Genomic DNA, 13,853 nt, shown 5'->3' on the forward strand with positions numbered 1-13,853 from the left:
TGTGGAATTATTGGTTAACTGTTAGAAGATGTAGATTGGTAGAAGCTCTAGGTTCTGCTAAAGAGCTGTGGCCTTATTTCACAGATGCACTGGGAATTGTTTTTAATCTCCTTTCTGCTTTCCCATTACAGATGGTGATGACGACCCACAATTCTCCTGGGTGGCTTCATCTCCCTCCAGCAAAGACGTTGCATCACCCACTCAGATGATAGGGGATGGGTGTGATCTCGGCATAGGAGAAGAGGAAGGGGGCTCTGGGTTGCCGTATCCCTGCCAGTTTTGTGACAAGTCTTTCAGTCGCCTGAGCTACCTGAAAAGGCACGAACAGATCCACAGCGACAAACTTCCCTTTAAATGCACGTACTGCAGCCGTCTATTCAAACACAAGAGAAGTAGGGATCGCCACATTAAGCTCCACACCGGGGATAAAAAGTATCACTGCCACGAATGTGAAGCTGCATTCTCTCGGAGTGACCACCTCAAAATCCATCTGAAAACTCACAGCTCTAGCAAACCCTTCAAGTGTACAGTGTGCAAACGAGGATTTTCCTCCACCAGTTCTCTACAGAGTCACATGCAAGCCCATAAGAAAAACAAGGAACACATGGCCAAGACAGACAAAGATATGAAAAAAGACGACTTTATGTGCGATTATTGTGAGGAGACCTTTAGCCAGACTGAAGAGCTGGAGAAGCATGTGATGACGAGACATCCTCAGCTCTCGGAGAAAGCAGACCTGCAATGTATTCATTGCCCTGAAGTATTTGCGGATGAAACCACTTTGCTCACCCACATCGATCAAGTCCATGCCAACAAGAAACATAAGTGTCCCATGTGTCCAGAGCAGTTTTCCTCCGTTGAAGAAGTCTACTGTCACTTAGATAGTCATAGACAGCCGGACTCAAGCAATCACAGCATTAGCCCAGATCCGGTCCGATGTAGCGTGGAATCGATGAGCAGTGCCACGCCCGACTCAAGTGCATCGATAGAACGAGGGTCTACTCCTGATTCCACCCTCAAGCCATTAAGATTGCATAAGAAAACGTTATCGGTGGACCGAGAGGATGGCCAAAACTGGCCCAAAGTTACCTACAGTTGTCCTTATTGCACAAAGAGAGATTTCAACAGTTTGGCCGTCTTGGAAATCCACTTAAAAACTATTCACGTGGACAAACCTCAACAAAGTCACACCTGTCAAATCTGTTTGGATTCCTTGCCCACCCTATATAATCTCAACGAGCATGTAAGAAAAGTCCATAAAAACCATGCATACCCCATGGTGCAGTTCAGCAACATAACTGCCTTCCACTGTAACTATTGTCCAGAGATGTTCGCGGACATTAACAGCCTTCAGGAGCATATCCGAATTTCTCATTGTGGCCCTAATGCGACCCCTCAAGAGGGCAATAATGCCTTTTTTTGTAACCAGTGTTCCATGGGATTTTTAACAGAGTCCTCACTAACTGAACATATTCAACAAACCCATTGTAACGTCGGGAGTTCAAAGCTGGAGTCCCCTGTTATACAGCCAACGCAGTCCTTCATGGAAGTGTATTCGTGCCCGTATTGCACAAATTCCCCCATATTTGGATCTATATTGAAACTTACTAAACATATTAAAGAAAATCACAAGAACATTCCACTGGCAAATAATAAAAAGTCAAAATCAGAGCAGAGTCCGGTGTCGTCGGACGTTGAGGTTTCATCCCCTAAGAGGCAACGGTTGTGTCCAAGCCTAAATTCGGTGTCCAATGGAGAGTATCCCTGTAACCAGTGTGATATGAAGTTTTCCAACTTTGACACGTTTCAGACCCATCTGAAGTCACACTTAGAGTTGCTGCTAAGAAAGCAATCCTGCCCTCAGTGCAAAGAGGACTTTGACTCTCAAGACTCCCTCCTGCAGCACCTCACCGTTCACTACATGACCACATCCACACATTACGTGTGCGAGAGCTGTGACAAGCAGTTCTCCTCTGTGGATGATCTGCAAAAGCACTTATTGGACATGCATACTTTTGTATTATATCATTGCACGCTTTGCCAAGAAGTCTTTGATTCTAAGGTTTCCATCCAAGTGCATCTGGCGGTAAAACACAGCAACGAGAAGAAAATGTACCGTTGTACAGCATGCAACTGGGACTTTAGAAAAGAAGTGGACCTCCAGCTTCATGTCAAGCATAGCCATTTGGGCAATCCAGCAAAATCTCATAAATGCATCTTCTGTGGAGAAACGTTCAGCACGGAAGTGGAGCTGCAGTGTCATATAACGACTCACAGTAAGAAGTACAATTGTAAGTTCTGCAGTAAAGCTTTCCATGCAATTATCCTCCTAGAAAAGCACCTGCGAGAAAAGCATTGCATTTTTGACACCAATAACCAAAATGGCACTGCCAATGGAATGGTGCCAACAAGCAAAAAGTCAGAGCCTGCTGAAGTCCCAAGTGTGTTGATGAAGAACCCAGAGATTTCCAACAGTCATGAAGCCAGTGAAGATGATGTGGATGCTTCGGAGCCAATGTACGGCTGTGACATCTGTGGTGCAGCGTACACCATGGAGGTCCTACTCCAGAATCATCGCTTACGAGATCATAACATAAGACCGGGTGAAGACGATGGCTCGAGGAAGAAAGCAGAGTTTATAAAGGGCAGTCATAAGTGCAATATCTGCGCGAGAACTTTCTTCTCTGAGAATGGTCTACGAGAACACATGCAAACTCACAGGGGTCCTGCAAAGCATTACATGTGCCCAATTTGTGGGGAGCGTTTCCCATCTCTATTAACACTAACTGAACACAAAGTTACTCACAGCAAAAGCTTGGACACGGGGACCTGCAGGATCTGCAAAATGCCTCTACAGAGCGAGGAAGAGTTTATCGAGCACTGCCAGATGCATCCAGACCTCAGAAATTCCCTAACTGGATTTCGCTGTGTTGTGTGTATGCAGACTGTCACCTCAACCCTCGAACTTAAAATTCATGGAACATTCCATATGCAAAAGCTGACCGGAAACTCTGCTGCCTCCTCCCCTAATGGACAAACCTTTCAGAAGATGTATAAATGTGCCCTGTGCTTAAAAGAGTTCCGAAACAAGCAGGACCTTATAAAGTTAGATGTTAATGGCTTACCCTACGGACTATGTGCTAGCTGCTTAAACAGGACCACCAATGGACAACCCTCCAACCCAACCTCGCAGGAGGCCTCTGAGCGGCTATGTGCCAGCCTGCGATGCCCTGAGTGCAGTGTCAAGTTTGAGAGCTCCGAGGATCTGGAAAGTCACATCCAGATTGACCATAGAGACATGGCGCTTGATGCTAGTGGCCAAAGGAAAGTGGCGCAAACATCTCCACTCCCCAGAGTAAGTGCATGTTTCTTGTGGCTTTGTCTTAAGATATCTTTTTTGATTGCATGAATAGTATAATGGTAAATGGTGCATAACGGAGGTCTACAGTTGTAGCTGCTTAAACAGTTTGGTCTTCCTTGGTTGCTCATTGAATTGGAGGGGCTGATATGTTTCGTCTATATATTAAAGGGCTTGTCCACTTCATAATTTCCATTGTGCTGGAAACTTTACAATAAGCCCCTTGCTAATATATAGTTATTACATCTTCAGTGCTCTTGTTTTCTTCTGTTGCCTGCTTATCTAGTACAAGGTTCTCCCCAGTTCTTGTGGTGCTCTGATCTTTATCATGGTCGCCAAGAGTGTCATGTAACCAGACTTTTCAAACAGCGTCCTTCTGCGCAATGTTGTGCGTGGTGTTATTCCTGCTGTTGGATGGGTCTGGTTTCCTGCTGCTCCATCACGGTCTTTTGTGGACCAAAGAGCTGTGCAGAATGTAGTAAATAAGGGGGCAGCTGTTGCCCTCATGGCAAAATATTAACGCAACAGGGTAGTGATAGAGGGCCCACAGCATTCTGGTTTGCTCCAGGGAAGAAAACGGTTTTCCCAAAGGTCCCATGTCCATGTGACTATATTGAGATTCAAACTCTGTTTCCCTCCAGACAATCGGGATTCTCAGGCTTTCCTATCCATTATACTATAATTTGAGGCTAGTAGATGCTGACAATTTGTGTCATGTTCTACATGTATCACAGGTTCGATTCGAGGAAAATGTGAAAATATATATTTTTCTTGTCTTTTGTTATTAGGAGAATTTTGGAATCGATAAACTTCAAGATTGTGTTTTTTAAGATGTTGGGTCCAGAAATAGTTGGACAGTGACCAAATTGTTGAACCATTACTGAACCAATTTCATAAAGATGTGATTGAATTGTATAAGATCTATATTGTTTGTTTTTTTGTTTTTTAAAATAGTCCTTCCATTTTCACAAACTCAAAAGTAATTGGACAATTGACTAATAAGCTGTTTCATGGTTTGGTGGGACCTGTTACCTCCTTAGATCATTAGTATTTTATGACGGATTAAAGAAATAAAGGGTTAACTAAAAACACAATTTAGGATAAAGTTAGGATCAGTTGAAGGTTTGCAAGCCTCCATAGATATTACAGTAAAGATGGCTGAACCCGCTAATATCAATGGGATCAGCAGACGGTCGGCAGGCCCTCAACATATTAGACAGTCTTCCAACAGATGACGTCGGGAGAAGAGACCGTTCCGACCTGTATTTCCCAGTGGACAACACTTGTTCTCTGAGAGGGGTCAGTTAATGGCTCTCTCATAGAGAACAGAGGAACACTAGGCCAAAACCCATCGTATGTGTATGGAGGCTTCAAGTGCCGAATCTGAGTTTGGTGGGCCAAAGGGGTAAAAGAGGCCACCATTATAGGGGAAAAAAACAAGCAAGAAAAACATATCTGAGAGATAGCAGAGACTTTCCGAGTCGCCATATTCACAATTTAGAACATTCTTTGCATTCTTAAGAACGAGGAATGTGCTGGCGAACCAACCAAAACTAAAACGGCCTGGAAACCTTGGAAGGCAACTGTATTATCATGGAATTCTTCACAACATTTAGCCAAGGCAAAAAAACCTTCTTGAGGAAGTTCCCATATCATTAGCAAAGTCTACAATCAAGAAGATACATCTCCGCATACACATGTCATGATAATGGGGGGATGTCTGTGCATTCTGGACCTCAGGCAGGTGTTGACTACTAGGGAAAAGCGTCCAGTTTAGTGATGGGTTCGGATGATTCATAAAGAATTCCAAAGTACTATTCCGGTAGGCGTTACAAATAATGAACCTAATACAAGTCAATGGGGAAGGGAACACGATTTTTCTTGTCGTGACGGATACTGGAATAGTACTCTGTATTCGGTAAACATTTTGTCACGGTGAAAGGGGAGAAAGCTGGGGACAGGGGCTCATAGACTGGCCCTCAGGCTAGGGGACCCTAGCTATCCCTGATCTCAGAGTCCCCTCTGAAGGTGAGGATGTCTGAGCTTCCTTCATGGCTCTGCTCCTGACCAGCCCTGATGTTATACCCCCTCCCTCCAACCCATGGGGAGGGCTGGAGCAGGAGTGATAAAGCCAACAGAAATATACAAACAGGGGAACCAAAACTCTACCTCTTGGCGCACACACAGAGGTATAAGCAAATAAGAGCAGGCAGGAAACAATAAGACAATGGTAGAACTCCTCAACAGCTCCAAGCATTAAGCAATTCAATCACCGGCAGGACTTGGGACACAACAGCACACAGACCAACACAGCAATAAGCTATAGTCGGCATGAGAGGACAGATTCCACCATCTTAAATAGGAGGGGAGCCAATGTGATAGGCTTACAATAACATGTGATCCCAGAAGTAACAAGCAGGCTAGCAGAGGTTAACTCTTGCTAGCCTGATCATGAATGAGCACACATATTATCAATGCTCGAGCCTGCCTGTGTAGCTCAGATGTAGCTCAGAAGCACCAGGGAAACCATGGTGACATGTCAGGATCTGTAATGTGAACAGTGTATGATGCTGCCATGACTGTGACTTTTGTACAAAATCTTAGTGACAGCATTATTCCAACACAAATAGTTACTATTTGCCTATCACTCGTCCAATTACATTTGAGACTGTGAAAATCGTGGACTATGTTCAAAATGGTTGTACTAAGGTTAAAGGGGTTTGCTCCATAGAACAACACTTCTCTCCAGGCCTCAGGATAGATGACAAATGTATGATTGTAGGGTCCGGATAACTATTGATGAGAAGAGGGGTCCCAAAGTCCAATATGTGAATAGTGAGCACGTGCGACCACTGCTCCATTAACTGTCTATGGACTTATCTTGTGATCAGTCGATTTCCCCAAAATCATACATTTATTTCTTTGATGCAATGTTTTATAAAATACCTTGAATTAAAGCAGATCATTTTATAATTCAATCACATTTTAATGTATTTGTTTCAGATCTATTGTACGGGTGAACAGATTCCAAATTCTTTTGAACCCAATTGTAAAATATCTGTGGTCCTCTGCTCTCGAGGCACCAATACTATGAAGGCCGTAAGCTTTCATTTCTTCGGCGCTCCATTGGGAGACCCAGACGATTGGGGTGTATAGCACTGCCCTCCGGAGGCCACACAAAGCAATTACACTAAAAAGTGTAAGGCCCCTCCCCTTCTGGCTATACACCCCCAGTGGGATCACTGGCTCACCAGTTTTCTGCTTTGTGCGAAGGAGGTCAGACATCCACGCATAGCTCCACTGTTTAGTCAGCAGTAGCTGCTGACTCTATCGGATGGAAGAAAAGAGAGCCCATATAGGGCCCCCAGCATGCTCCCTTCTCACCCCACTTGCGGTTTGTAAGGTTGAGGTACCCATTGCGGGTACGGAGGCTGGAGCCCACATGCTGTTTTCCTTCCCCATCCCCCTGAGGGGCTCTGTGGAAGTGGGATCTTACCGGCCCCCAAACCCAGAGGCCGAGCTCCATCCACAGACCCAGAGACCCTGCTGGAGGAGCTGAGTACAGTCAGGGACAAGGCCCTGCGACGTTCAGGTACTCTGTGTCCCCGCACAGACAGGCCACGCACGCTCCAGGCTTGCTGGGTGTGCTAGTGCGCCGGGGGCACTAGCGCTGCGCGCTCGGGTTAGAGTCACTGCAGCTTAGCTGAGTGATTTTTTGTCTTGGGAACTACCGCGCCGGCCGCTCCGGGAGCGGCGGCGCCGCTGGGACTTGTAGTGCGCCGGGGACTCGCGCTGCCCGCGCTTTTACGGCGGCAGCGCTCATAAATCTAGTCACCGGCTTTTGCGGCCTAGTTACGGTTCGTTCCCGCCCCCACCCTGTCAATCAGGGAAAGGGAGAGACGCTGTGCAATAGGCAGCGCCGAGGGCTGGAGCCTTATTTACATGCTCCAGCCCTCTCACTGGGCACAGTGGGGACGCAAGTTTCCCGCTCTTGGTCTCAACACGCCCAGGGCCCGCCCCTCTCCACAGGACGCCGGCAGCCATTCCTGCATGCAGTCTGGCTGGAGAACGGACACAGGCTCTGGGGGACTCAGACTAGGGACTCTGGCGACCACACACCCGCGTTTATGCGGGCGGTAAGCTGCACATAAGTGCTGGCCCCACTAGTGCCACAGTGTTATTTGGTGCATTTTTTCTCTGTACCATAAATATTTATATTGCACTGTACAGTCGCTTCTTGGCTTATACCCTCATTGCTCTGAGGAGACAACAACATGTCATCCGCAAAACGCAAGGGTGCCAAGGCACAGGCGGTACGCACTGCTTGTGCCGCATGTGGGGCTAATCTACCGGCAGGTTCCAATGACCCCCATTGTGTGCAATGTTCAATCCCTGTGCCACTTCGTCAGCCAGAGTCTATGGTAGTAGTGGCCCAGGCAGAGACGCCTGTGAACCCTGCCCCGGTGACGGGGACAGAATTTGCAGTTTTTGCTGATAAGATGTCTGTGACTATGACAAAAATCCTGGAAACCTTGCAGTCCAGGCCAGTTTCTCAGACCATGGACACTGCTGTGTCTATGCTCCCCGGTCCCCCTCAGTTGGAACTAATCCGTACTTCAAGGGGGTCCCAGGCATCACAGGCTGAAGACTCTGACTCGGATGACAGTCCCAGGCAGCCTAAGCGGGCTCGCTGGGAAAGACCCTCGCCGTCATCACACTGGTCAGGGTCTCAGCGAGACGAGGCTCTGTATGAGGCCAAAGGTGGACCCCCCAATCTCCAGGCTTGCGGCTAGATCCTTAGTTGCAGTGGAAGATGGGGCTTCACTTAAAGATGCCAATGACAGACAGATGGACCTTTGGTTAAAGTCTGTCTATGAAGCTATCGGCGCGTCGTTTGCTCCAGCATTCGCGGCCGTGTGGGCACTCCAAGCTATTTCAGCTGGCCTGGCACAAGTGGACTCTATCATACGTCCAGCAGTGCCGCGAGTAGCGTCCCTAACCTCGCAAATGTCTGCGTTTGCGACTTACGCTATCAACGCTGTCCTGGACTCTACGAGCCGTACCTCAATGGCGTCTGCCAACTCTGTGGTTTTGCGCAGAGCCTTGTGGTTAAAGGAATGGAAAGCAGATTCTTCTTCCAAGAAATGTTTAACCAGCTTGCCACTATCTGGAGACAGACTGTTTGGTGAGCAATTGGCTGAGATCATTAAACAGTCCAAGGGTAAGGACTCCTCCTTACCCCAGCCCAGATCGAGCAAACCTCAACAGAGGAAGTGGCAGTCGAGGTTTCGGTCCTTTCGAGGCTCCAGCAAGACCCAATTCTCCTCGTCCAAAGGGACTCAGAAGGAGCAAAGGAGCTCAGATTCCTGGCGGGCTCATTCACGCCCCAAGAAAACAACCGGAGGAACCGCTTCCAAGGCGGCTGCCTCATGACTTTCGGCCTCATCCCTCCGCATCCTCGGTCGGTGGCAGGCTCTCCCGCTTTTGCGACATTTGGCTGCCACAGGTCAAAGACCGGTGGGTAGCAGACATTTTGTCTCACGGGTACAGGATAGAATTCAGTTCTCATCCTCCGCCTCGGTTCTTCAGAACCTCCCCACATCCCGACCGAGCAAATGCCCTTCTGCAGGCGGTGTGCTCACTAAGAGCAGAAGGAGTGGTGATCCCTGTTCCTCTGCAGGAACAAGGGCAAGGTTTTTACTCCAATCTCTTCGTGGTTCCAAAAAAGGACGGCTCGTTCCGTCCTGTTCTGGACCTAAAGCTGCTCAACAAGCATGTGAACGCCAGGCGGTTCCGGATGGAATCCCTCCGCTCTGTCATTGCCTCAATGTCTCAAGGAGATTTCCTTGCATCAATAGACATCAAAGATGCTTATCTCCACGTGCCGATTGCTACAGAGCACCAACGTTTTTTACGTTTCGTGATAGGAGACGACCATCTCCAGTTCGTAGCTCTGCCATTTGGTCTGGCGACAGCCCCACGGGTTTTCACCAAGGTCATGGCGGCAGTGGTAGCAGTCTTGCATTCTCAGGGACACTCGGTGATCCCTTACTTGGACGATCTACTTGTCAAAGCACCCTCTCAAGAGGCATGCCAACACAGCCTGAATGTTGCGCTGGAGACTCTCCAGACTTTCGGGTGGATCATCAACTTTTCAAAGTCAAACCTGGCACCGACTCAATCACTAACGTATCTTGGCATGGAGTTTCATACTCTCTCAGCGATAGTGAAGCTTCCGCTGGACAAGCAGCGGTCACTACAGACAGGGGTGCAGTCTCTCCTTCAGGGTCAGTCGCACCCCTTAAGGCGCCTCATGCACTTCCTAGGGAAGATGGTGGCAGCAATGGAGGCAGTCCCGTTCGCGCAGTTTCATCTGCGTCCACTTCAATGGGACATTCTCCGCCAATGGGACGGGAAGACAACTTCCCTAGACAGGAAAGTCTCCCTTTCTCAGACGGCCAAGGATTCTCTGCTATGGTGGCTTCTTCCCACCTCATTATCGCAGGGAAGATCATTCCTGCCCCCATCCTGGGCAGTGGTCACGACAGACGCGAGTCTGTCAGGGTGGGGAGCAGTTTTTCTCCACCACAGGGCTCAAGGGACGTGGACTCAGCAGGAATCCACCCTTCAGATCAATGTTCTGGAGATCAGGGCAGTGTATCTTGCCCTATTAGCCTTCCAGCAGTGGCTGAAAGGAAAACAGATCCGAATTCAGTCGGACAACTCCACAGCGGTGGCATACATCAACCACCAAGGAGGGACACGCAGTCGGCAAGCCTTCCAGGAAGTCAGGCGGATTCTGATGTGGGTAGAGGAAAGAGCATCCACCATATCAGCAGTTCACATCCCGGGCGTAGAAAACTGGGAAGCAGACTTCCTCAGTCGCCAGGGCATGGACGCAGGGGAATGGTCCCTTCACCCGGACGTGTTTCAGGAAATCTGCCGCCGCTGGGGTGTGCCGGACGTCGACCTAATGGCGTCTCGGCACAACAACAAGGTCCCGACCTTCATAGCGCGGTCTCGCGATCAAAGAGCTCTGGCGGCAGACGCCTTAGTGCAAGATTGGTCGCAGTTCCGGCTCCCTTATGTGTTTCCACCTCTGGCACTCTTGCCCAGAGTGTTACGCAAGATCAGATCCGATTGCGGCCGCGTCATACTCGTCGCCCCAGACTGGCCGAGGAGGTCGTGGTACCCGGATCTGTGGCATCTCACGGTCGGCCAACCGTGGGCACTACCAGACCGTCCAGACTTACTGTCCCAAGGGCCGTTTTTCCATCGGAATTCTGCGGCCCTGAACCTGACTGTGTGGCCATTGAGTCCTGGATCCTAGCGTCTTCAGGATTATCCCAAGGGGTCGTGGCCACCATGAGACAGGCTAGGAAGTCCACTTCTGCTAAGATCTACCACAGAACGTGGAAGATTTTCTTATCCTGGTGCTCTGCACAAGGAGTATCTCCCTGGCCATTCGCGTTACCTGTCTTTCTTTCCTTCCTGCAATCTGGGTTGGAAAAGGGCTTGTCGCTCGGCTCCCTTAAAGGGCAAGTCTCGGCACTATCCGTGTTTTTTCAGAAGCGTCTAGCACGACTTTCTCAGGTGCGCACGTTCCTGCAGGGGGTTTGTCATATCGTACCTCCGTACAGGCGGCCGTTAGATCCGTGCGATCTAAACAAGGTCCTTGTTGCTCTCCAGAAGCCGCCCTTCGAGCCTCTGAGGGATGTGTCACTTTCTCGACTCTCACAGAAAGTGGCCTTTCTGGTAGCGGTCACGTCTCTTCGGAGAGTGTCCGAACTAGCAGCGCTGTCATCCAAGGCTCCTTTCCTGGTGTTCCACCAGGACAAGGTAGTGCTGCGCCCCATTCAGTAGTTTCTCCCTAAGGTGGTATCCTCTTTTCATCTTAATCAGGATATCTCCTTGCCTTCCTTTTATCCGCATGCAGTTCATCGGTATGAAAAGGATTTACATTTGTTGGATCTGGTGAGAGCACTCAGAATCTACATTTCCCGCACGGCGCCCCTGCGCCGCTCGGATGCACTCTTTGTCCTTGTCGCTGGTAAGCGCAAAGGGTCGCAGGCTTCCAAAGCCACCCTGGCTCGATGGATCAAAGAACCAATTCTTGAAGCCTACCGTTCTGCTGGGCTTCCGGTTCCATCAGGGCTGAAGGCCCATTCTACCAGAGCCGTGGGTGCGTCCTGGGCATTACGACACCAGGCTACGGCTCAACAGGTGTGCCAGGCAGCCACCTGGTCGAGTCTGCACACTTTCACCAAACATTATCAGGTGCATACCTATGCTTCGGCGGACGCCAGCCTAGGTAGAAGAGTCCTGCAGGCGGCAGTTGCCTCCCCGTAGGGGAGGGCTGTCTTTGCAGCTCTAACATGAGGTATTTCTTTACCCACCCAGGGACAGCTTTTGGACGTCCCAATCGTCTGGGTCTCCCAATGGAGCGCCGAAGAAGAAGGGAATTTTGTTACTTACCGTAAATTCCTTTTCTTCTAGCTCCTATTGGGAGACCCAGCACCCGCCCTGTTGTCCTTCGGGATTTTTGGTTGTTTTTCGGGTACACATGTTGTTCATGTTGAATGGTTTTCAGTTCTCCGAGGTATCTTCGGAGTGAATTTGTTTAAACCAGTTATTGGCTTTCCTCCTTCTTGCTTTTGCACTAAAACTGGTGAGCCAGTGATCCCACTGGGGGTGTATAGCCAGAAGGGGAGGGGCCTTACACTTTTTAGTGTAATTGCTTTGTGTGGCCTCCGGAGGGCAGTGCTATACACCCCAATCGTCTGGGTCTCCCAATAGGAGCTAGAAGAAAAGGAATTTACGGTAAGTAACAAAATTCCCTTCTTTCACACTGGTCACTGGGGCTATTTCATCCTCATACTTACTTTCCTTTTCAAAAAATTAACATGAACATTAGTAGTAATAGACTGACTCAGACCCTATCTTTCTGTTGACGCATCTAATAAGCGAGTGCAAAGGTCATTGTGAAGGCAGGAAGGATGGTGAGGCAAGGTCATCTATGACATCACATATTGTGAGTGATGGATCCTGTGTTGTCAGCTGTGTATAGAGGTGCTGTCAGTCTAATCATGTCTGTGATGATAATGAGCCTGCTGAAAATTCTTCCTGAAAGGGTATGAGTCTAAAATAACCCTTTATTTTTTAATACTGGGTGTGATACATTTTAAAAATGTTTTATGTCATACAAACCTGATTTGTTATCTATTGATACTCTATCTTAACAAGTATGTACAGAGGAATACCGAAAGGTTTAGGTATTGCACAATGAGTTGAAATTTCCCATTGTGTAGCATTAACCCAACACTTTCATGATTTGACATCCAATAGATGCATACTTTTTGGTCTAGTATATTCAGAGGATATTAAAAATAGGAGTAAATGTACAGTTCTATTTGTATACTTCTCCATCAATGGGTCCAGAAGCACCAAACCATTTCATACTGTACACCGTAATTGTGCAGTCGTAAGTAGTTCTTGCCAATTTCAGGGTTCTATATGACCAAAGCGGGTAATGATGCCATTAGTGCATCACGCCAATACTCTAACCTAGTTGGTTATTCTTTAAAATCAAAACCCCATGGTGATATACAGTCAAGGTGCTAAAGTTTTGGCACCCTTGACATTGTTCCTAAAAATGAAGTATTTCTCCCAGAAACCTATTTCCATTGCACATTTTGTTATACACATGCTGATTTCCTTTGTATGTATTAGAACAACACAAAAAAAGCGAAAAAATCAATTGTCTTTATTTTTGCTTTATATCTTCTGTAACTGTTACTTATATTTGTGTGTTTGAACCTTTGCATTATAAAGCGCTGTGGAATATGATGGCGCTATAGAAATAAAGATTACTATTGTTATTATTGTTAGATTGGACATAATTTCACACAAAACCCTAAAAATGCCGTAGAAAATTGTTGGCACCTTTCCAAAATTGTGGGTAAACTACTTTTGTTTCAAACATGTGATGCACCTGTGGCAACTAAAGGTGTGGGCAATATGAAAATGACACCTGAAACCAGAGAAAAAGAGGAGAAGTTGACTCAATCTTTGCATTGTGTGTCTGTGTGTGCCACACTAAGCATGGAGATAAAAAAGGAGAGAATTGTCTGAGGACTTGAGAACCAAAATTGTTGAAAAATAACAATCGCAGGGTTACGACTCCATCTACAGAGATCTTAATGTTCTTCTGTTAACGGTGCACAAGATAATCAAGAAGTTTACAACCCATGGCACTGTAGCTAATTTCTCTGGCAGTGGACAGCAGAGAAAAATTGATGAAAGGTTGCAACACATGATAATCCGGATGGTGGATAAGCAGCCCCAATCAAGGTGCAAAGAAATTCAAGCTGTCCTACATGCTCAGGGTGCATCACTGTCAGCACGGACCATCCGTCCACATTTTAATTAAATTAAATGCTATGGTAGGAGACCTAGGAGGACCCCACTTTTGACAGAGACTTCAAAAAGCAAGACT

The 13,853-nt window shown here is 47.6% G+C and overlaps 1 protein-coding gene across 1 annotated transcript in view; it reads left to right on the forward strand.

Moving 5' to 3' along the window:
- Positions 1–13,853, forward strand: part of ZNF423 (zinc finger protein 423) — a 373,454-nt gene that overhangs the window by 172,926 nt on the left and 186,675 nt on the right. The window contains exon 4 of the mRNA XM_075325752.1: positions 132–3,355. Coding sequence (XP_075181867.1) covers positions 132–3,355 — 3,224 coding nt within the window. The remainder of the gene's footprint in view (positions 1–131; positions 3,356–13,853) is intronic.

The sequence above is a fragment of the Anomaloglossus baeobatrachus genome, chromosome 10 (genome assembly GCF_048569485.1).
Source record: "Anomaloglossus baeobatrachus isolate aAnoBae1 chromosome 10, aAnoBae1.hap1, whole genome shotgun sequence".
Classification (NCBI taxonomy): Eukaryota; Metazoa; Chordata; class Amphibia; order Anura; family Aromobatidae; genus Anomaloglossus; species Anomaloglossus baeobatrachus.